Source organism: Capricornis sumatraensis, chromosome 7 (assembly GCF_032405125.1).
Source record: "Capricornis sumatraensis isolate serow.1 chromosome 7, serow.2, whole genome shotgun sequence".
In the NCBI taxonomy this organism is placed as follows: Eukaryota; Metazoa; Chordata; class Mammalia; order Artiodactyla; family Bovidae; genus Capricornis; species Capricornis sumatraensis.
Window position 1 is genome coordinate 28827950 of NC_091075.1, and position 24527 is coordinate 28852476.

Below are 24527 nucleotides of genomic sequence, written 5' to 3' on the forward strand. Positions count from 1 at the left end.
ACCAGCTTTTGGCTTTGTTGATTTTTGCTATGGTCTCTTTTGTTTCTTTTGCATTTATTTCTGCCCTAATTTTTAAGATTTCTTTCCTTCTACTAACTCTGGGGTTCTCCATTTCTTCCTTTTCTAATTGCTTTAGGTGTAGAGTTAGGTTATTTATTTGACTTGTTTCTTGTTTCTTGAGGTATGCCTGTATTGCTATGAACTTTCCTCTTAGCACTGCTTTTATAGTGTCCCACAGGTTTTGGGTTGTTGTGTTTTCATTTTCATTCATTTCTATGCATATTTTGATTTCTTTTTTGATTTCTTCTGTGATTTGTTGGTTATTCAGAAATGTGTTGTTCAGCCTCCATATGTTGGAATTTTTAACAGTTCTTCTCCTGTAATTGAGATCTAATCTTAATGCATTATGGTCAGAAAAGATGCTTGGAATGATTTCAACTTTTTTGAATTTATCAGGGTTAGATTTATGGCCCAGGATGTGATCTATCCTGGAGAAGGTTCCGTGAGCACTTGAAAAAAAGGTGAAATTTATTGTTTTGGGGTGAAATGTCCTATAGATATCAATTAGGTCTAACTGGTCTATTGTATCATTTAAAGTTTATGTTTGTTAATTTTCTGTTTAGTTGATCTGTCCATAGGTGTGAGTGGGGTTATAAGATTCTTAAAATAGATAAAATTTTTTAAATTGGCCCCAAAAATCTCTACTTGAGATCCTGACAGTATGTCAGAAGATGAATAAGTAGAAACCACATGCTTAATGTGTCTGCCAATTGTTTCCATTTATAATGAAGTATGCCAGTGTTCTGCCAACATTACAGTAACAGTACCCTAAATTTTGTTATCATGATTGATATTTAAATTATTTTTTAAAGCAGAATTTCTGAAACATTTATAAAACAGAATATTATAATAATTACTATTTAACTCCCATTTAGCTTCATGAATTATCAATATTTTGCAAGTCTTATTTTCAACATTAAGGAGCTAAAGATGGTCCCCAAAAAGACAGAATGAAAAATGGAATAAGTCATAATTAAAACATGCTATAACAAGAGTTAATACTCAAATAAAATAAAATTAAAAACAAAAGTAACTCATATTTCCTAGATACAGTATAAGAGTAAGTTTCTAGAATGAACAGCAGAAGTATCATACTTCAGAAATATACATGAAGGCCTGGTGCCTCTGAAGTATTATTTAAGTAAATATTCCAGCCTAAACCAGTAGATCACCCACACTTAAGTTTTGTAGACATAAGAGTATAAATTGAGGCACAATAATGAATACTCAGATTATTAAATCCAAGATAAAATCTAAATCCAAAGAGTATATCCTCCTAGATTGGAAGTATATTAGCACGGGACTAAAGTTTATTCATCTCTGAAGTGTAGAGTATTCAAAAAGAAGGACTTCAAAGTCACTGTTCATTATCTTTAAACTATCAGCCTTTAGTTGAAGTACATAAAACATGTAATTTGTTGGGCAAGTTGCTATTAGTATTTCAGATTTCTGAAAAATTAAGGTAGTAGTACACAGAGATTCTGCATGTGCTTCTGAATGGTTCTAGGTTTAGTACATGTTATGGCAAAGCATAATTCTAAAATATAGAAAGTCTGATTTAATAAGAATGAACTAATATGCTTACCATTTCTGGCAAAATTTGCAATTGCCAATGCTCCAGCAAGCTGTAGCTGGTGGTTATTTGATGGAATCCAAGATAGTACCCTTTGAAAGACATTACCTTTTCCTCCTTCAAATAATTTCTGCATGGATTCATCTAGAGATAAATGAAACAGATACAAGGGAAATACTTAGGAGTGACACATCCATATTCTTAACTGAATACCCAACTGGGAAATCATATACTTCACAATCCACAATTCATAAAGGGAGAAGTAATGGCTCTTTTTATAATAAACTTTTAGTAGAGACTGGACAAAAGGGTTTAGAATTTTTCTATTCTAAATCCCAAGTAGCCATTTAGCTTTTAGACCTTTGGCACCATAGCTGTCTCTTCTAAATGACAGCTCTTTAAATACTGTGTAAGAGAGTAAAGACTCCTCCTGTCCAGGTTCATTATCTCTAGTTCTCTTTATGATGTGTTTCAAAATCATCACATCAACAAGATTAAATGTGACAGGAAAATGAGAGAAAATGCCTAATGAAGTATTTACAAAAGAGACAATAAATTTTAAAAAATCTGACAATCATGTTTTTTACTGACATAAATTATAACTCACCTCCAAGAAGTAATAAAACCATTAGATCTGAAGCGGTTTTGAGCTCAGCAATATCCTCCTCTTTGTCACTATCCACTTTCTGCTGAACAATCTCCAGTAGACATTCTACCAGGCCTGATTCAACAAGCTGTAGTTTAATAGCATCTAAAGAATAATATGTACAAAATAACCAAAATTTAAGATGAAATAAGAGTTCTGGTATAAGCAATTTATTATTAAGAATTATAAGACACCAAGAAAGTACATGATTTAGATAATACTCCTTTGAAGATCTGAGTTTCAAAAGGAAGTAACAGACAGTGAAGCTTAAATACACAAGAGCTTTATTTCATTTTTCCATTTGATATTATGTCACTTTTCAGAATGTCTGCCAGCACCTAAACAAATTGATTCTCAGCTCTGAAGGCAAGTAATATCTACTGTTATTCTAGAGATTATACTCACATTTAAAAGGCAACACTATAAAATATCCCACACTGTTTAAAATAAAACACACACAGATGATATAGTTAAAATATATCCACTAATGGAATTTGAATACCAAGATACTGAAAAGAGGTATTAGTAAATTTCAAAGTATATCACAAGGTATGTATATTTGGATTCATATTGGTACACTGTTATTTTTCTAAGGCAGTTAATTTGTAACTTTCTGAACTTGAAAAGTCATGTTTTAAAAAAGAGCTTCAGGTCCTCATTAATTTGAAGTTTCTGCAAGTGATGGGAACGTGGTTCATTATATTATACTTGCTCTACATTTGAATAGGTTCTTAAATTTTCATAATAAAAGTGGAAAGAAAAAATAACTTTGAATTTTTTTGATGGATAACTAAGGAATTTTAAGCAGATTTTACATCCCAATTGTATTTTAAAACACTATCTTCATAGCAAACTATATTTGTCTATTGAATCAATATTGTTTATACTAATATCTTAAATATTCTTTCATTATAGAACATATTTCACTGAAGACTTTATATTCACATTCATATCTCTCTCGCCCAATTCAGCAGATATTGTATCAACTTCATTCATCCCTGTGTTTTAACCTAAATTGGTCTACTTAAATATTTTGGGTATATTTGATACTGCTTAAGGTAAATGTTGATCAACTGACCTTAGAAATACATTAGCTACACAGATATTTTCAAACTTAAATTTTATTGTTTAATTGGATTTTATTTTAGTCTTCAGTTTCCCTAAGCTGTATATGCATATATCTACAGCAAGGGCAGTGTGAGCTTCTTATTTGGGAGAAACAGACCTTTTTTTTTTTTCCCCCCAAACTTAAGACTTTTTCATTCAGACCATTTTAATGTGTAAAAATTTGGCCTTTTTTCCCTATCACTAGGACCACTGATCTTCTTTGGCATATTATTTCAGAATACACAGAATATTCAACCTAGAATATTTTTTTTAAAGGTATACTTGCACTGTGCCATGCTGAAAGTAGGGCGTTTCCTTGGTTACAGAATGATAGAACTAGAAATATGCGGTGACTAGAATTGAAAGCCATGACGAAAAAGCCTTAAAAAGTACAAAAAACCTTGAATTATAGAAATCCCAGTTTAAATGTTGGAATCACTCTCCTTTGCATACAAGGAAAACCAAGGATGATATGCTAAGGATAGTCCAGACACAAATTTTCAAAGTTATCATTCAGTCCACTTCACAGTTATAAAACACAAGTGAAGATAGTTGAGAACAAAACAAATAAATAAAAAGTTATTATGAAATACTCCAAGGAAGGTTACAGGTTGTTCTCTGGCATAAAACTACCTGAAAGTCACAATGAAAATTTCCTATTTGGCCAAACCATGAAATGAGATGAAAAATAAATTTCTCCCATAAGATCTAAGGCATGCAGAAAATATAACATGTGCTAAGGTTAAACTATGAGATCTTTCTTCTCACAGTTTAACTGTAATCACATATATATATGGGATGCTTAAAATGCCTTATTAAAAAGGATTAGCAAGGCATTCCGCCAAAGCAGACAGCCTAGCACACTTTTATCAGTACCATTCTGCCCAAGGACATCTACTTATATCACTACCATTTATGTATCATGTTTTTTTATATATATTTATGTGTATATCTGTATGAATGTATATTTAAAAATCTTTTCTAAGTGCTGGGAAAATTCCACAAATTCAACAAAGCATATAAATATACGTTATGCTTAAGTGTGAAAGTTGCTCAGTTGTATCTGACTCTGCAACCCCGTGGACTATACAGTCCATGGAATTCTCTAGGCCAAAATACTGCAGCGGGTAGCCTTTCCCTTCTCCAGGGGATCTTCCTAACCCAGGGATCAAACCCAGGTCTCCCACATTGCAGGTGGATTCTTTACCAGCTGAGCCACAAGGGAAGCCCAAGAATACTCGAGTGGGTAGCCTATCCCTTCTGCAGCAGATCTTTCTGACCCAGGAATTGAACCAGGGTCATTGTCTTCATTGCAGGTGGATTCTTACCAACTGAGCTATCAGGGAAGTCCCTATGTTCTGCTTAATCAACTTTTATTATTAAATACATTAAATAACCACAGAACTATTACCTAAATCAAGAAATCCATCACCAACAACCCGAGAAACCCCTCTGTGACTTTTCCTGTCAGATATCCGTCCCTTTCAAATCACTACCCTGATATCCATACATATCCATACTTTTACAATTTCACCAAATAATCATTCCTAAAAAACTACAGCTTAATTTTAGCTTTTTTTGAAACTTCATATAAATGGAATCATATATTTTTCAGTGCTGGCCTTTTCTTTTTAATGTTTATAGGACTCATCTACACTACTGGTTATGGCTATCTTCATTCCTTTCCGTAACTGTGTATTTTTCCATAATATGGATAGTCCATGTTATTCTACTGTTAATGGATACAAGTTGTTTAAATATTTCATTATTATAAACAATGCTGTTATGGACATTCCTGGAATGGCTCCTGGTGTACATGAACATGTTTCTGGGTATATACCAAACAGCAGAATTTCTGGATCACTGGGAACACCCATCTCTAACTCAGTAGATACTGTTCTCCAAATGGTACCAATTTATAGTGCCATCAGCATTTAATGAGTTTCCACTTTAACACACCTTCATCAATACTTGGTATTATCATTTTTTCCAGTGAGTACACAGTGGTACTTTATTGCGGTTTTATTTTGCATTCCCTAATTTTTAATGAGTTGAGCATATTTTCATGTGTTCACTAGCTACCTGGATTTTATCTTTTGTCAAGGGCCTTCTCAAATTATTTGCACATTTTCACCACTGAATTTTCCACATTTTTCTTAGTGACTTGGGGGTGTTTTTCTACGTGTTGTACACATCAGCCCTCTGCTTGTTACATGTGTTGCAAATATCATTTCATCTACTGTCATGCTTTTCTCAAATTTTTATTTTTAAAATAACCAAATTTATCATTTTTTCCTTTTAGTTAAGCTTTTTGTGATATAAGAAAATTTTCTGTATGCAAGCCTGTGATGATATTCTCCTATCTCATGTTTTAAGGTTAACTTTCTTATTTCAACTTTTATGTTCAATAATGTATCTGAAATGAAATTTTAAAATAGTAAAAACTGGGATTGTATGTGTGTCTCCAATCGTATTTTCTACATTTCTAGCACCATTTATTTAACAAACTGTCCTTTCCATATAGCTCCATAGTGGTACTTTTTTTCTTAGTAAAATAGACATCTATTAATGCATCCATTTGTTTCTGGGTTATCCTGTCCCACCAGTCTTCCTGTCCATCTTTGAACCAATACTACATTGTCTTTTAAATATAATAGAGCTTTATCAGAATAAAACTTCACTGCTGTTATGAAGTAAAACCCATTCTGCTCCCTTGTTCTTGTTCACATTATCTTGACTATTCCTGGTCTTTGGGATTTTGATGAGAACTGCAGTTAAGTCTTTATATCAGTATGGGGCCATATAACATCATTACAGAATACATATAGCTTTCTGTTTATTTAGATCTTAGTTTCTCTTAATGATTTTCTACACTTTTCTGCCAGAGATCTTAGACATCTTTTATTAACCTATTCTGAAGTACTTCTCTTTTTTTTTTTCAAGCCACTCAGCTTGCAGGATCTTAGCTCCCAGACCAGGGATCACATTCGGGGGCCCCAGCAGTGAAAGCATAGAGTCCTAACCATTGGAGTAACAAGGAATTCCCTTAAATATATATATTTTTTATACTAAACAATGTATTTTTAAAATGTATTTTCTGTTTTTGCTAGTATGTAAAAATACAATGCTTTGGGTTTTCAGATGTTTTTCTTTGTTTGGCTAACAACCCAAATTCTAATTTTCAAGATTAACCTAGTCTTTTGTATTCTGGATGTAATCATATCATCTATGAAAAATGATAGCTTATTTCCTACCAATATCTTTTCTTTCTTTTTTACTCTATAGCACTGGATAGTTCCTACAATACAATAAGAAATAAAAATGGGGATAATCCTTCTCATTCCCAACTTTAGAAGGAAATGCTTTTTGTTTTACCACTGAGTGTGAAGTTTTCTACAGAATTCGGGTTATATATTCTCTTCACTCTCTCCTAGTAATGGTTTCTTAAGTTTTTAAAAACCATATATGGATGCTTAATCTTATGAAATGTTTTTCTGGATGATAAAGACGCTTACTCCTTGGAAGAAAAGTTATGACCAACCTAGACAGCATATTCAAAAGCAGAGACATTACTTTGCTGACTAAGGTCCGTCTAGTCAAGGCCATGGTTTTTCCAGTAGTCATGTATGGATGTGGGAGTTGGACTATGAAGAAGGCTGAGCGCCGAAGAATTGATGCTTTTGAACTGTGGTGTTGGAGAAGACTCTTGAGAGTCCCTTGGGCTGCAAGGAGATCCAACCAGTCCATTCTGAAGGAGATCAACACTGGGATTTCTTTGGAAGGAATGATGCTAAAGCTGAAACTCCAGTACTTTGGACACCTCATGTGAAGAGTTGACTCATTGGAAAAGACTTTGATGCTGGGAGGGATTGAGGGCAGAAGAAGGGGACGACCGAGGATGAGATGGCTGGATGGCATCACTGACTCGATGGACGCAAGTCTGAGTGAACTCCGGGAGTTGGTGATGGACAGGGAGGCCTGGCGTGCTGCAATTTACGGGGTCGCAAAGAGTTGGACACGACTGAGCGACTGAACTGAATTGAAGATCATACAATTGCACACATCTTACGCTAGTAAAGTAATGCTCAAAATTCTTCAACCAGGCTTCAACAATACGTGAACTGTGAACTTCCATATGTTCAAGCTCGTTTTAGAAAAGGCAGAGGAACCAGAGACCAAATTGCCAACATCCACTGGATGATCAAAAAAGCAAGAGAGTTCAAGAAAACATCTATTTCTGCTTTATTGACTATGCCAAAGCCTTTGACTGTGTGGATCACAATAAACTGTGGAAAATTCTGAAAGAGATGGGAATACCAGACCACCTAACCTGCCTCTTGAGAAACCTATATGCAGGTCAGGAAGCAATAGTTAGAACTGGACATGGAACAACAGACTGGTTCCAAATAGGAAAAGGAGTATGTAAAGGCTATATATTGTCACCCTGCTTATTTAACTTCTGTGCAGAGTACATCATGAGAAACGCTGGGCTGGAAGAAGCACAAGCTGGAATCAAGACTGCCAGGAGAAATATCAATAACCTCAGATATGCAGATGACACCACCCTTATGACAGAAAGTGAAGAGGAGCTAAAAAGCCTCTTGATGAAAGTGAAAGTGGAGAGTGAAAAAGTTGGCTGAAAGCTCAACATTCAGAAAACTAAGATCATGGCATCCGGTCCCATCATTTCATGGCAAATAGATGGGGAAAGAGTGGCAGACTTTATTTTGGGGGCCCCAAAATCACTGCAGATGGTGAATGCAGCCATGAAATTAAAAGACACATTCTCCTTGGAAGGAAGGTTATGACCAACCTAGACAGCATATTAAAAAGCAAAGACATTACTTTGCCAACAAAGGTCCATCTAGTCAAGGCTATGGTTTTTCCAGTGGTCATGTATGGATGTGAGAGTTGGACTGTGAAGAAAGCTGAGCACTGAAGAATTTATGCTTTTGAACTGTGGTGTTGGAGAAGACTCTTGAGAGTCCCTTGGACTGCAAGGAGATCCAACCAGTCCATCCTAAACAAGACCAGTCCTTGGTGTTCATTGGAAGAAATGATGTTGAAGCTGAAACTCTAATACTTTGGTCACCTGACGTGAAGAGCTGACTTATCTGAAAAGACCCTGATGCTGGGGAAGGTTGAAGACGAGAGGAGAAGGGGACGACAGAGGATGAGATGGTTGGATGGCATCACCGACTCGGTGGACGTGAGTTTTAGTAAATTCTGGGAGTTGGTGATGGACAGGGAGACCTGGTGTGCTGCAGTTCATGGGGTCACAGAGTCGGACACAACTGAGCGACTGAAGATCATATGATTTTCCCCTTTATTAAGTTTTAATGTCATGAATTATATTGATTGCCTTTGGAATAATAAACTACATTTCCAGAATAAATCCAATTTAGTATGATGATTAATTTTTAAATATATTATTGGAAATTGTTTGCTAAAAGTTTATGGGAATTTTGGATCTATGTTCATGGTGAGACTGGCCTTTAATCTATATTCTTCTATGGTCTTTGATGGTATTTTATCAGCTTCACAAAATACACTAGTGAGTATATTTGCGTTTCCTATTCCTTGAAAGAATTTAAGGTAAGATTACTCGGCTTTTTTATTCTTGTGTCATCCATACTTGAAAATGTATGGGCATCAAATTTTTGTAACATTCTTCTAGTATCTGTGATATCTGTAGTGAGATCTATTTTCTTGATTCTGGTTATTTGTACCTTCCCTCTCTTTTTTTTTTCCAGATTAATCTTACTAGGGATTTACCAGTTCTATGACATCTTTTCAGACTCAACAATGACAAGCATATGCTTATACTGTGTTACATATTTTCTATCTCATTAACTTCAGTTCTTTGTATTTCCTTCCTTCTAGTTTCTTTGGGTTTCGTTTATGTTTTTCTTCACTAATTCCTGAGATTAAAACTGAGCTTACTGATTTTAGCTTTTTTCATTATATACTTTTAGAGTGAAAAAAAAAATCACTTTAAGTATGGCTTTACATGCATCATAAAAGATTTGAGATAGTGTTCTCATTTTCCTTACTAAAAAAAAAAAAAAACTCTAACATACTCTAAAATGGCAATCCTTTGTTAAAATTTTTTCCATGAGAAGTACACACATTTTAAATGGTTTATATGTACTTGCAAGGGTTCTGAAGTGAGGTGCAGGGCTCCACGTATGTCCATTAAATCAATTTTCATAATCATGGTGTCCACATTTTCTATACTACTATTTTTTTAAAGTCTATTTGTCCTATGATATTTGTGGATATTTAGTTGTCCTCATAGTTCTGAATACTTTTGCTTCTAATCTTTTGGGATAATATGTATTTTTATAGCTTCCAAGTGAACTGCATCTTTCATCATGCTAACGTCACCTTCTTTATCTCTAGCAAGTTTCTTAATAGTAATGTCTATTTTACCTGATAGTACTGATGATATGACTATCTCGGCTTTTTTCAGGTTTGAATGGAATATTTTTTCAATCTTTTAAATCTCCTCATACTTAAGAAGTATTGGTTGTTTAGTTGGTTTTTAAAATTTGAGTTAACAGTTGGTCTTAAGTTTAACTAAAGCATTTAGGCCACATACATTTAATGTAATTACCAAAATACTAAATCCAGTATATTTTTTCATCCCTATTTTTACCTCCTGTTCCATGTTCCCTTTGCTCTGTTCTTTTGTTAGTTGATGCTGTATCAAAAAAAATTCTTTTCCACAAATCTTTACATTAGTTGCATTTGGTTTTAAAAATTATTCTACTTCACCTTAAAATTTGGACTCATTAATCAGAATCTAATGGTACTTTCTTCCAGATAATACAAATGTCTTGGAACTCTTCACTTTTATGTCCCTCCAGATTTATACACTCATTTTGTGGTTCGGTTCAGTTGCTCAGTCGTGTCACACTCTTTTCGACCCCATGGACTACAGCACACCAGGCTTCCCTGTCCATCACCAACTCCCAGAGCTTGCTCAAACTCATGTCCATCAAGTCAGTGATGCCATCCAAACATCTCATCCTCTGTTGTCCCCATCTCCTCCCGCCTCCTCCATTTTGTGGTATATAAAATATATATACATATATATACACACACACTTTAGATTTCACAATGAATTATTTTTATTATTTTGTATATTCAACATTCATGAGATTTACATACATATTTACTGCTTTTTTTTTTTTTTTGCTTCTTTCTCCTCCCCTGCACCTATAATCTTCTTTCTGGATTCAGTTTCCTTTTTGGCGAGGGCGGGGGGGGGGGGGGGGGGAGGGGGAGGAATCATTTTCCTTTTATCTACAAAAATCCTTTATAATTTCTTTTTAGTGAGAATATGTTGGTGGTTAACTTTCACGGTTTCTAATCTGAAAACATCATTTGCTTTCGGTTCTGATAGTTACGCTGGGATTAGAATTTTAGGTTGTATTTCTTTCAGCACACAGAACATGTCTGTCATCTCCTTTCTTTACGACTGTCAAGAAGTTAGCAGCCAAACTTTTGCCTCTTTTAAGGTAATCTATTTTTCTCCTGGCTAATTTTAAAATTCTGTCCTTATATATATATATTTTTCAATTTCAATATGACATATCTAAATGTATATTTCTTTGAATGTTTTAAAATTACTGGGGTTCTTGAATCCTTGATATCTTTTATAACTTTTGACAAGTGCTCTGCCAAAATTTCTTCAAACTTCTGCCCTCCCATCTCCCTTCTTTCTGGGACTCCAAAAAATGTATATGAGTCCCTTTCCCTCTTATTCTCTTTTATATATATTGGTCCTTTTCTTTCTCAGGATTTCATTCTGGATTTCCTTCCATTCTATCTTCCAGTTCACTGGTTCTCTAATTTAACTATATTTAATCTGCTATCAAACTCATCTATTTAGGTTAATTTTTGTTGTGTTTCTCAATTCAGGAATTTCCAATTATTTCCTTTTCAAATCAGCTATTCTACTTTTTATAGTTTCTAGTTTCTATCTAAAATTTTCAAGTTTGTTTTTAACTCTTTGAACATAATAAGCATACCTGTTTTGAGTCAATGTCTAATAATTCCCGTATCGGGATATTTGTTGCCTGTTCTTTGTGCTGATTCTTCCTTACAATGTCTTGTCTCCTCACGTCCTCTCTGGTTATGTGCTAGACACTGTATTTGAAAAATTATTATGGGATGGTTTGTTTCCTTTGGTTCTCTCTTATTCCTAGAGTGTATCCCTTAAGATTTTTTGCCTAAATGGTATAAAGACTACTTTAAACCATTAAAGTGGAATACTTCACACTGTTGCTGACATGCCTTCTTTTAAAGGCCCTTCTCATTCCCTCTTGCCTCTTCACTGCCTCCAACTTCTCACTCTAGAGCCTCATCCTCAGTGTCTACACAGTTGGTAGGCCTGGTGCTCCAACTTTTATGGCCTTTGCCCTGCAAGAGTATGGAAGTGGAGTAGAGCCTCTCGGCTGCCTTTTCCAGACTGGCATAAGAATGTGTAAGCTACAGAACCATCTTTCCCAAGATTTTAAAATCAAAGCAATTTGGAAAGTAGTTTTGGCCAATATATGTATAGTTATGAAATAGATAATGCAGCTAAAGTTAGAGATATCTGAAATAAAACTTATCACATCATTAATAAAAGAAAGGAATTTGAGTTAAATATTTAGCTGGCAGTTAAATAATATTAGAAAAAATGGAAAAAGCCTACATGATCAAAAATCAAGAGGTGCATTTATTTTCTCACCATTTTCTGCCAATGGAGCAAGAACTTCAAAAACCATTTCCCTCTTATCATGTTCTATTTGTTTCTTGAAGAGTTTCACCAGCTCTTCAGCAATGTTTGTACTGGCAAACTGTTCTTTACTTGACTCTAAAAAATAAGAGGAAAATTTAAAGTAAAAAAACAAAATTAAGCACAAAAAAATTTTTTTATTACTTTCAATACTTGGTCATTTTGTATCATTACTGATAAATGCAAACATTCTTCAAATACAGAATCAGTCCTTTTTTTTTTTTTTTAATGCCTCTGTAGAGGAAAAATGTCTAAAGCTTTAAGATGTTCTGACCCAATTATATTCAAGGCTATAAAAAAAATGTTTGCTAGAATAACATATAGGTAACCATAGCAATGGTAAAATTACTGTTATAAATTCATAGTTTCAAGGCTTTTAGCCAAAGAAGAAAAATTACTCATAACAGATTGGATTTCACATGGCTGAACTAAAGGTGACTTGTCTTTATACCATTCGAGCGGCATACTTTCACACTGTCCCTGACATGCCTTCTTTCTTGTCTCTTCACCACCTCTGACCTTTCACTCTAGACCCTCATCCTCAGCATTTAAATATCTTTAATATTTCTCACAAAAAAAGCAATATTAAAACCAAATACCTTCCCTTTACTCCACTTTCATGAAGCTACCATCCAGTCTGTTGAATTTCAAACAAGTTTCTTGACAGCACTGTCTACATACACTGTCTCTACTTCCTCAACTCACATGCATACCTAAACCCACCTCAAACCAGTTTTGGCCCACCTCTACAATCTGCAGTCTCCTTTGCGTGCTCCTCCTTTCCATCAGACCTGTGTAAATTCTAGTTCCTTAAGACTTCATCTTCGGCTTTCTTACCTTGATCCTTACTCTCACCCTAGGCAATCTAATTTTTTTCCATACCATAAAAATACCACCTATATGTTGATGCTTATACAATCATATCTCTAGCCCTCTTCTTAACTCCAGGCTATTTAAATGGCCATTTGACATCACCATTTGAACATCTTTCTAGCATCCAAACACCATGCCTAAGGTAGACTTCTGATATTCTGATATCTCTGTTCTTTCTCCAGACTTCCTTAATTTAGAATAAACATGCCACCTACCCACCTTCCACACAGGCAGAAACCTGGGGCTCACTGCTCACTTGTAACCAAAATCTATCAATCTACCACCAAGATACAACCAGAATCCATTCTGTTTCCTTTCTGATTCTCAGTTATTTTGCTGCGTCAGATATCCTATCAATTTATCTAAAAGTTTCTCTCAGAGAATTGACCAATCTAGTTGAGACTGCCTGCTCTTCATGTTTGCTGAACACACTGACATTCTGGAATTTCTTTTCCATGATCTTGATGGATATTTTCTTCTCCTTCCTGTATTAGATACCCTATTATCTATGTTCATTTACATTCAGTTTTTTAGTTTCCGTGGAGGCATCCACCAGCAGCTTTCTGAGAAAGGTAAAGTACACTGTTTGAAGAAGATAAATATTTAGAAATTTTAACTGTCTGAAATGTTCCTCCCACCTAGAATGCACATCTGTAATTTAAATTCCTTGCTTACCTCATTCAATTATGTCCTCATACTAGCAATTAATGTAACTTACAATTATATGCTTATTTATAAGTTCATCTTAGAAATCAGTTTCCACATCACCTACTAAAATATAAGCTGCTTGAGAGCATGCCTACCACAAACACAGTATACAGTATGGTGCCTAGTACAGAGCAAGTGTTCAAAAGAAATTTGTTGATTTTGAATGTTTGAAAAAACAAGTAAACAAATGCAAGAGATACATTCTATTCTCTAGTTTCTGATAAATCTCCGCCAATATCAAATAAAAAATATTACAAATTCAACTTTAAAAGAAAATGGAGAAATAAATATTTATATTGCTTAAAACAGTTTTGATTTACTCTACTGTTACCCTGCTTTTGGCACATGTACCAGATCTATGCCAAAATGATGAGAATCCACTCCAAGACTTCTAAGTAAGATTCCTTAGAGCTACAAAAAAAGAGCAAGGGTGGAGTGTCTTTTCTAATAAGCTACCTAAACCCTCAGAAATCAAATTTTACAAACATCACACCTTACCCTAAAAAGTTAGTTTGATTTAAACAGGAATGATTTAACTCCTCAACATTCGTGATTGCTCTTCTGTTTCACACAATTCTTCAAATAAACGAAACATAAAATCATAGATGAAATAGACATCATTTATCTAGTTATGTACTCTTAACTCTTTTTTAAAAAGTTGTAGCACTTTTTTCCAATCCATAGTTTATTCTTCCACTTATTAAACTGAAACCAAATCACCGCTGTTAAGTAATTCAGTCCATTTGCCAGCACAAGGGAACAATGCACAATAATTAATATAGGAATTCATGAAGAAAACCTGATCATATCCTGTAGGTGGATACAGAGAAAAGATAGCATGATCTGTGATTTGGACATTATATTTGATTTAAATGCCACAGATCCTTAACAGACTTTGAGCAAGAAGGATTTTTTCCTAAGGGTTTATTTTTAAAGTTGGGTGTTTGTTTTTTTTTTTTAATGTGGACCATTTTTTAAAAAGTCTTTATGGAATTTGTTACAGTACTGCTCCTGTTTTTTATGTTTTGTTTTTCTGGCTGTGAGGCATGTGGGGTCTCAGCTTCCCAGCCAGGAACTGAGCCCACACCCTCTGCATCAGAAGGTGAAGTCTTAACTATTGGACTGCCAGGGAAGTCCCCCCCTTAAGCATTTATTTTTTAACAAAATTATATATTAATTTAAAGAGTTAGTTCTAATACTTATTTTACCAGCAGAATCCAGTCTCCCTTTGCCATTTCTTCTTCAAAAACAAGCACATAAAGCTCTTTTAGCTAATTCACTGGTATTTACCTCCAGATCTTTAAATAACACTTTATATTGACAATTTTTGCTTTTTTAGTTTTAGGTATTTTTGATTGACCTTTCACTATGAAAGATGAAGCACTAGCTTTCTCCTTTTCCTGTCTCCACAATAACCTACATCTTTACAATGTAATTATACTGTAGTTTTGGTTTGAAATAATTAGTGTTTCAATAATTTACTCTTTCATTTGGCCTGGGGTTACTTCTATTTCCTTGGAATTACTTTTTTTCTCATTTACTTAGCTTTCAATGTACTTATTAATTCAACTCCAAACTCTCCATCAGTTGTCTGATTTTTTTCTTAATAAGCACGTTCTCTTTAGGTGCTCAATTAATTTCATCTCGTGTAATAAGAGTTTCTCCAATCTGGACTGGTTACTCTTTGAAAACAGGAAATTTGGGGCTGCCATGTCACCATACTACTAGAAACTTCTATTTTCCTGTTGAATCTCTTGTCTCCTGATTCCTATGTAGTCTTATTATTTATATGCCTTGTTTCATTGAAACACATCTTCCAGAGGCTTCCAGGAAAGATATAAAGGATACCACTTTTCTGAGACATTCATGTTTAACACTGTCCCTATTGTTACATCACACTTGACTTGATGATTTGCATATAGAATTCTATACTAGAAATAATTTTTACTCAAATTTTTGAAGGCAACAACATTCCATTTTCTTGGTTACCAGTGTTGTTTTGATACATTTGATGTCTACTGATTCACAATCTTTTCTATGTAACTTTCTTCCTTCCTCTCTCTCTGGAATTCTATAAAATGTTCCCTTTGTCCCCATTATTCTAAAATTTCACATTGATGTGCTGTGGTCTGGGGACCTAATTTCATCCAGGAGGCTGTCATTTGATAAGATTCTTCTAATCTGGAGAAATATTTACTTTAGTTCTGTGACACTTGGGTTTATTCAGCAATTTTTTCCTATTTATCTCTTTCTAAAACTCTTGGACTGATTCTCTATTTTCCATACCCTTGCTTTTTGCTTTACTTCTGTAAATATTTCTCTATACAGTTTATTGTCTTTCATTTCAGCTGTTTTAGCTTTCTTGCTCTGTTCCTTTTTCTTTGAAGATAGCGTCCTGTCATAGTTTCCTGCTTACAGTATTTTCCTACTTGAGCATATTAGAGTTTTCCCCCACCCTGGATAGTTTCTACTTCCTCCAACTTACTTTTTTTATTTCATTATTTCCCATGTTAGAGGCGGTCCTCACTTTTCTAGTTGTCTGCTACTCATCAAGAACTGGGATTTAAAAATTGATTAGGATCTATGAGTGGCCTTGTAAGATTCCCTGTAGATCTGAAGGCTCTGTGTAGAAGAACTCCAACATAAGTATCTTTAAGTTCATACCCTCTACTTTGAGTCTCTCTCTACAGAGTAAACAGTCTTCTGCTGAGATGGGAAGGTCGGTTACCAGAGCGGGAAGGGACAGAAGAAACTCTTGATGCCACTAAATCCTGAGCCTTTTGAAGATACCAAAGAACAAACTGGTTAGTTCTTGGCTTTCCAATTCAGGATTCAAATTTCAAAGTTTTGCTAAGTGAGTTACTGCTTCTTTTCTTTCCGGGTTCTAAAAAGTTTTTCTATTATCCCTTTTGTTTGTTTTCCCTCCCCTTTCCTTGATGGTTTTGCATAAAAAAAAACAAAAACATACAAACAAAAAAAACTCTTTAGTTTTAGTTGGTTTCCAAAAGGGAGCAAAAGTACAGATTTTCATTCCAACATTTCTACCCACCTCCCAAAATACTAATATTTTAGTCAGACAAGTTTATTTATAAAAGATTGTGAAGCCAAACAAAAAGGGGGAAAATCTCAGTCTGTTTATAATGTCTATAAGCATGTAAACTTTAAAACTGGATTCATCCTATAATTGTGAATATAGAATAATCTTGTGTGCACATACACTAGGAATCAAAAGACTTAAAAAGGGCTGCACATTCCTTTTCTGCCCCCAATCCTAAACTAGACTGCATTCATTTATTTTCTGTTTTATCTTTAAGCTATATCTTTAGTGAGAAAAAACACAAAAATTTCTTAGCTCCAATTATAAACAATATATTCCTAAGATGTAATTGGATCTACACTTTAGCACTGAAACAATGTTATCTATGACGCTTCAAAAAAATAAACTGAAAGAATCTAAATGAATTTCCAGGTTAACATCTAAAGAAAAATGTATTATAAGTATATTAATCAGCTATGAATAATTATATTTTGGTTCATGTCTAGGACTTACCAAGTTCTGCTAAATTGCCAAAGGCAACAAGACACATTTCTGTAAGAGCTGCATTTTGGCAGTGGATGCCCAGTAATTTAACTAAGGTAGGAATAACACCCATGTTGATAAGCTGAGCTTGAAGGGAATCTGTTAAAAGACAACAACAAACAAACAAGAAAACAAAACACAAAAAAAGTGTTTACGTATTAAATGGACACTAGTAAGAAGAAAACACCTCTTATACTGCCTACTGCAAACACAATACTATTTCATACTATTTTAATTATGGTAAAACAAGGTTAAATCCACTCATAAGTCTTGAAAATGTTTAAGACATTAGTTCAAAGGAATTGAATTTTGAAACTTTTCAATGAAATTTTCAAAGAAATTTAGAAATGACAATAATTCAAGTAATATGGCACATCACCAGTGTTTTTTAAATGGTCTTATACTTTTACTGAGTAGGTTTTAAAATGCATAAACAATTAAACATTACCATTGGTTTTTAAGTTAAAAGGTTAGACAAAGTAACACTTGCATTACAGGAAGTCACAGAGTATATGAGAAGCATAAGAAAAAAAGCAACTTAAATAAGACTAAGAAGATAAAAGTCTTAGAACCCCTTAAAAACACTTGCTTCATAATAAAGAATGAAAAATATATAACACACTCAAATTATTATTTATTTGCAGCAGAGTGTTCTTTGATGACTGTTAGGAAGGAAAGTTTTAACAACAAAAGAATCCGGTTACTTAAAATATTTCTCTTTTCAAAGTTTTATTTAATAATAGTGACAATCATCTTAGGAAAGAAAGGAAGATTTGGCTTGAGAGGTAAAGAGGTCAATATGGCTTTGTTATCATTGCTTGCCTTCATTTTCTAAGAAACTAATTGATTTTAAAGTACTTAATATGCCTCGCATTTTCACAACGGCTCTTCATGAACAATGATAATAGAATACCTGTAACAGAGTTGAAGGTAAATAAACCAAAGTGAAAATCAAAAGTACTACCTCTAAGAATAAGCAGAAAGACACTAAGAAGAAAGACACTCATATGCCTATGCAAACACTATCACTACTAGTAACTGGTTCATCTAAAGACAGAGGAAAGCTTTCAAAATCTTTTCCTTTTAAAAATTATATGCCATTTTCAAGTTAAGAATTTTCTCCAAGTTTTTTTAAGTTATATATTTTTTTTATCTGAAGAAAAAATCTGTTTCTTACAAAACACATTTTCCTCATAGCATGCATCCCTTGATGGAGATTGTGTACTAATCTCTTTACCACTCTTCAGAGTTCTTAGGCTTCCCTGGTGGCTCAGTGGTAAAGAATCTGCCTGCCAATGCAGGAGATGCGGGCTGGATCCCTGGATTGGGAAGATCCCCTGGAGAAGGAAATGGCAGCCCACTCCAGCATGGGAGTCCCATTGGCAGGGGAGCCTTGAGGGCTACAGACCAACTGACTCTGAGTTCCAAAGAGTCAGACATGACTTAATGGCTAAACCATAACAACAACATAGTTCTTAACCTATAGATAAGGAGATGGTTGGGTGATTATCAGAAAGAACATAAAGGTAAGGTTGAGCTGTCTCACATGCCAATTGATTACTTGCCTAGAGGTCTGTGTAGTTAATTTTTCCTGCTTTTAGAGTCAAATATGAAGAGATAGCTAACAAGAGGCTTGTCAGCCCTGAAAACTGATGGTAATTATGGATATTATCTGGCTCAGTTGGGAGGGGTGGGTCATCTATACTAGAAAGAGGCTTATGACCAAAATAAGAATAGAAAACAAATCCTGAGACAAATGAAGTTTACACTGAGAGTTCAAATAGTCTAAAACAATTTCAAATTTTGCAGTGCAATTATGAAGTCTGTTCTAAAATGACATATATGTAAAAGAATGTATTCAATTAAATGATTCATTTTTATGCTTCTGATGCTAATTATTTTTTTAACTATACAATTCAGTAATTAATGAATGACTCACAACACTTACATTATCTTACAGGCAAATAGCCTATTATACCTATAGTATTACACGTATTATAGTATATACCTTTATGTTATATTGGCAGAGTATTTGTATCTTGGTTATAGTATCTATAAAGATCATGCACCAAGAAGCTTTCCAAGTTAGAAATTATTTTGGTTACTTACCAGTTGATAGAGTGCCTTAATATTGGATCACCTCTGCAGATCCTTGTTCTTTAGCAATATTTTTAACTTTATTTATTCGTTTTGACTACCTCTTCAAATACTGCAGAGCTGTTGAATCATTAAATCTCAGGTACGTAAGCGTGAGCACTAGCGCATGCATTGAGTGAGTCAAACTCTACTATATGTCTGCATATATGTAAGCATCACACACCCCCTCAGTACTGTTGGTACAAACTGTGAAAATCCAACAGTCCAGGGACATTAGAGGAATAACAAAATATAGGAAGGAGCTAGGAGCTAGCAGGAGAATGCCACTTAAATAATGCTCTTCATGTTTTCTGAACTTGGCATCTCTACCACTTTCTTTGACCACTTTTACAACATTATGGATTTTGGTTCCAGGGATAAGAGGGCCAAAAGATAAAAGAAACATTACAGAGTTTCATACAATCTGTGGCATACAAATTGAAGCAGCAATATTTGAAATTGTGGTAGATAAGCAGGAAAAGTAGCATAGTCCAATGGCATATGGTATAAATTGCCATAATTCATGAAAATCACATTGCTTCATGAAAATGTGTTCAAGCTACCCAGGAGCCATTTAACTGTGTATTCACATACAACACACATACCACACACAAGTAAAGAGAAAAAATATATAGTCATCCAATGGACAGGCCTCATTTTAGACCACTTGGGTGCCCTTCTTTTATATCCATTTCTATGAAGGTAACTAAAACAAAAATTACACTCAAATAATTCTAAAATCTGTTCATGCCAATTGCAGGCAAGTCATTCTCCTTTGTTAATGGAGGCCCAGAAGAGAGAAATATCTTTAACAGGCTGATACAAATTTTCATCTCAAGATAGGCAGGCATCCTAGAACACGGTTCTTAAAGTGGAGTCCCCAAAACACTTTCAGAGGATCACCAGGTCAAAATTACTTTCATAAAAACACCCAAGATTTGATTTGCCTTTTTCATTGTGCTGACATTGCCACTGATGGCACAAAAACAGTAGTGAGTAAAACTGCTGGGGCTTTAGTATGAACCCAGTCAATGGCACCAAAACGTATTAGTAGTCACTGTATTCTTAACATCACACACTCACAGTAAAATAAATGCTATTCTTTTCAGCAGTTAAAGAAATTTAACTTATTTTTTCATAAAAAGATGCTATTTACGTTGACCTGTAATGGGTTTTTATTATTTGAAAATGCAATACTAAATAATTTTTAAAATGCCTTCATTTTAATTTCCAACATAATATTGATAGATATAACCCATACATATAAACAAAAATTCTTTGAGATCTTTGGCAATTTTTAAGTGTCTAAAAGAGCCCTGAGATCAAAAGTTTAAGAACCACTGCCAATGGATTACCTAATTTTTATAGGGATTGGGGAAAAAAATATAGAAAAGAGTTCTAAAATTCAATGATATGCTTGGCAGATGTGACAGAAGAAAAACATTAAAATTAAAAGCACGGTAGGAATCCTAGATACTGGTGCTTAGACATTTTGAGTGAGATAACATTAATTAAGCACTGGAACACCTCATTTTGCTTATATGAGTAGATACTCTACTTAAGTCTAGGAGAATAGTCCATGATTAGATCTGTTTCCCTATTTCAGTTACAACTTACTATGTTATCAATACATAGTTCTTTTAAGGGTTAAGTAAAGCTATAGTTTGTGTGGAATAAATTAGTATTAGTTCTTATTGCTGGAAGCAAATGGTTAAGTAGAATCACTTTTCTCTTATTGCCCAAAGAAAGCTGTAAATAGACTTCAAAGGACATGGCTGACACTCATGCTGTTGTGAATGGTACCAGGGATATGACTTATAAATTAAAGACTAACTGGAAGACATCCTCAGAACCAGTTCACATTCTCTAGAGACACTTGAGAGGGTAAGAGACACAATTCAAAACCGAGACTTATCGCATTCTTCAATGAATACCAGCAACTCCAAAACAATGTCAGAGCTCAACAAAGACAGTTCACAAGAATGCAACTCAGGCCCATACATAGCAGACACGTATGTGTGAAAGACAGTCTTTAGACAGGACAATGTCATAAACGTCTGAAGACTTTTAAAAATTGCTCCTGACACACATCACAGACAAATACTGGCCAAAGTACAGAATTACAAAATTACATAATATCAAGATGACACAGGCCCTGCATGACCTATGGGAGGAAGAGAAGAAAGGCACTGAGGGGGTGCAATACAGATGTGTATACAAAGAGATATAAGGCAATCAACGCATGCGCTGGTGTGAACACTTACCTACCTACATTTGAATTTCAATGGTTCCAAGTTCTTCAGGTCACACACATGGAAACTCCAAAGAATGGAGATCTGGAGAGAAGATCTCAAGTTGAAGAACCTTTTTCCCCCTGAGTTTTCAGTTTAATGTTTCAAACATTGGTATAGATTATAGGTCCAGAAAAGTATGCCAAGAATTCTAGTAACTCAACTGAAGTTATGTGGATCAATTACTAAAAAGTATAGGTTTTAAAAGAAGATAACACATGTTTATCTTATTCCCAAGAAAAGTTCCTTACAATGTCATAAAATTTTTAAGCTGATTAATAGGACATAATGATGAAACTGTGTCAAAGTAACACACACAGACAATTCAAAATACACAGTCTCTACATTAGTATGCAGATTTGGTGTTTAGTATTCATTGTATAAAGAGTATACACTTAAAAGCTTGCACAAAAACCACATCTATAGTCTAATTATATATAGAGGAAACAATAAAAACAAGCAAATATAAATCCTGATGAGTTGGATAAAAATCATTTGGGTATAATAAAGACCAAAAAAATTGCCCTTTACTAATGGCACATCTATATTTCCAAAAATATATATAAAAAGTAAAAATTAGATACGAGGTAACAGTGTAGTATAATTTGTGCGCTGAAGCAAGTTGTAGCTTTATCATCATCTTGAAAAGTAAACTGACTTAAATACAGCAACCAAGAGGATGGTCCGTGGTTAAAAACTTTATACATACACATGTGCAAATACAAGTAAAGATTTCCTGACTTCAGTTAAACTTAATACCTAATATCTTTTTGTTGATTGATCAGGAAAGGGAAGAATTTTTATTCTAAGTCTAATGCTGAGCGAATAAAACCAAGAATATTTACAATTGCTTAAAATTAACTTCAAATCAATTATTTTGAAATTTCTGTTTACTCAAAACATGCATTTCATGTTATGTTTACATACAGATTACCTCTATAATTTAAGCCCCAGGTTACATATCTCAATGATAATCAGCAATTTTCAAGGAAAAAAAAAAGAATCAAGATTCATTAGTGTTTTAGAGTACTAGAGGTTTAAAAATAATACACTTACACATTTCATACTTTCTGAAAGTTAACAATAAAAAGTGAAAAAGTTTCTAAGTTCTGAAACTAAAAGAATCTCTACAGAGCAAAATTTCCCTTCTGTAAAAGTTCTAGAGATAAATGACAAAATTACATGAGTGAGTATAACATAAAAACAAGAACAATGGAAAACCTCAAAGCAAATCACAAGAGAAAGGAAAATATCTTATTATTCTTAAGAGGCCTGTTCATTTACTGTTCTCAATCCAATGACATCTAGAATGATTATGTCTTTCTTAATCTAGTAGATAATTTTTTTCCTAGGTTCACTTCAGGTTAAATTACATACTACAGATCACCTATTGTTATAATGAATTGTTACAAAGAAGATTCCTACAGATACATCTACCCCGATTAAGAAAATTCTATGCTTTCATCTCAGGCATAAACTGGTCTTTTTAAAGGTTAAAGTTGTTTGTTTTTTAGAAGAGGACTACAGTCAGCTATTGCTTAAGCAGCTCTTAATTGAGAGAAAAACATTCAGTCTTGGCTCTCATATGGCATGGCTGAAAGGCCACATCTACAGTTAAGTATAAATTTAAGCAAAAATTTTGTACAGCCAATTGAGTTGTGAGGCTAATTTACAGACAACACATATATCTTACAATCATGTGTGTTTAAAAACATAAAAATTGTTTTACAAACGAATGCTTTGGTTTTAACAACAAAACAAATAATAGTAGTTACCCTAGAGAATTATTATGATTAAGTTTTTACACTTTAAAATTACATAAAAGTTATTTGCAACACACAAACTGTGTTAAGAAGTATCTACATAAGCCAAAGATTTCTGACTTCTTTCCGGTAAACATTTTTCAATTAAATTTGTTTTTCAATAAGTAAAATATAGGCAGTTTGCTGTTAACTAGATTTTATTTGTAGTTAGAAAATAGTTACTAATTTTCATACAAGTTAGTTTACATATGATACTTTTCTGCTCTAAGTTTCTTGCTGAATGAATTATTTCAAGTGGTCTAAATTAAAGATGTGCTGATATCTGACCAGAATCCATTATATATGTATCTCTGACTTTTGCCACAGCTCTGTCAAAGAATGTTTACGTCAGTGTCATTTCTGGCGCCTACAAATTTGTGCAAAGTCAATGGTCATGTGTTTGGTACCAACATATTTCAATTAATGCAACATAAACAATAAAAACAAGGCCTGGTCTTTCAGTTTTACCTTCACTATCTAAATATGCACTTTCAAATACAGGTAAACATTTCATATAAATATCTCCTAATGTGGATCACATGCTGAAATTCTATCAGCTGATATGTAAATGTGTATTTATATGGCAATATTAAAATGTGGCAATAACTAATGATGGTGAAAGCTATATAAATGTAAAAATTAAATCAGGGCAGAATAACAGAGATTTTATCATCTATTCTCTTCAGAATTTACAACAAAAAATAAATGTTAGGAGTTTTTTTTTAGTTAACTAATTCCATTCCAGCCATGAATCTTTCAAGAGAAAGTCCAATTTGAGAATTCTTTACATTTTATGAGGATGAGTTAAAATCAGAAAGCCAACTGTGCCACCTTAAATTTTCACTATGGGGACATTCTCAAAAGTAATATTCAACAACATCTTATTAGTCACCTTCTACACATGTTTTTATGTTAGAGAATGAGAAACCCCCAACATATTTTGTTACCCTACTGTCCTCAGTT

At 33.9% G+C, this 24527-nt stretch overlaps 1 protein-coding gene across 2 annotated transcripts in view; it reads right to left on the reverse strand.

The window, feature by feature from the left end:
• RAP1GDS1 (Rap1 GTPase-GDP dissociation stimulator 1) overlaps window positions 1-24527 on the reverse strand; it is a 156505-nt gene that overhangs the window by 20594 nt on the left and 111384 nt on the right. For both annotated transcript variants that reach the window (XM_068974817.1, XM_068974816.1), the window contains exons 6-9: window positions 17306-17434; window positions 12127-12252; window positions 2241-2384; window positions 1646-1777 (exon numbers count right to left, since the gene is read on the reverse strand). In XM_068974817.1, the coding sequence (XP_068830918.1) occupies window positions 1646-1777; window positions 2241-2384; window positions 12127-12252; window positions 17306-17434 (531 nt within the window). The remainder of the gene's footprint in view (window positions 1-1645; window positions 1778-2240; window positions 2385-12126; window positions 12253-17305; window positions 17435-24527) is intronic.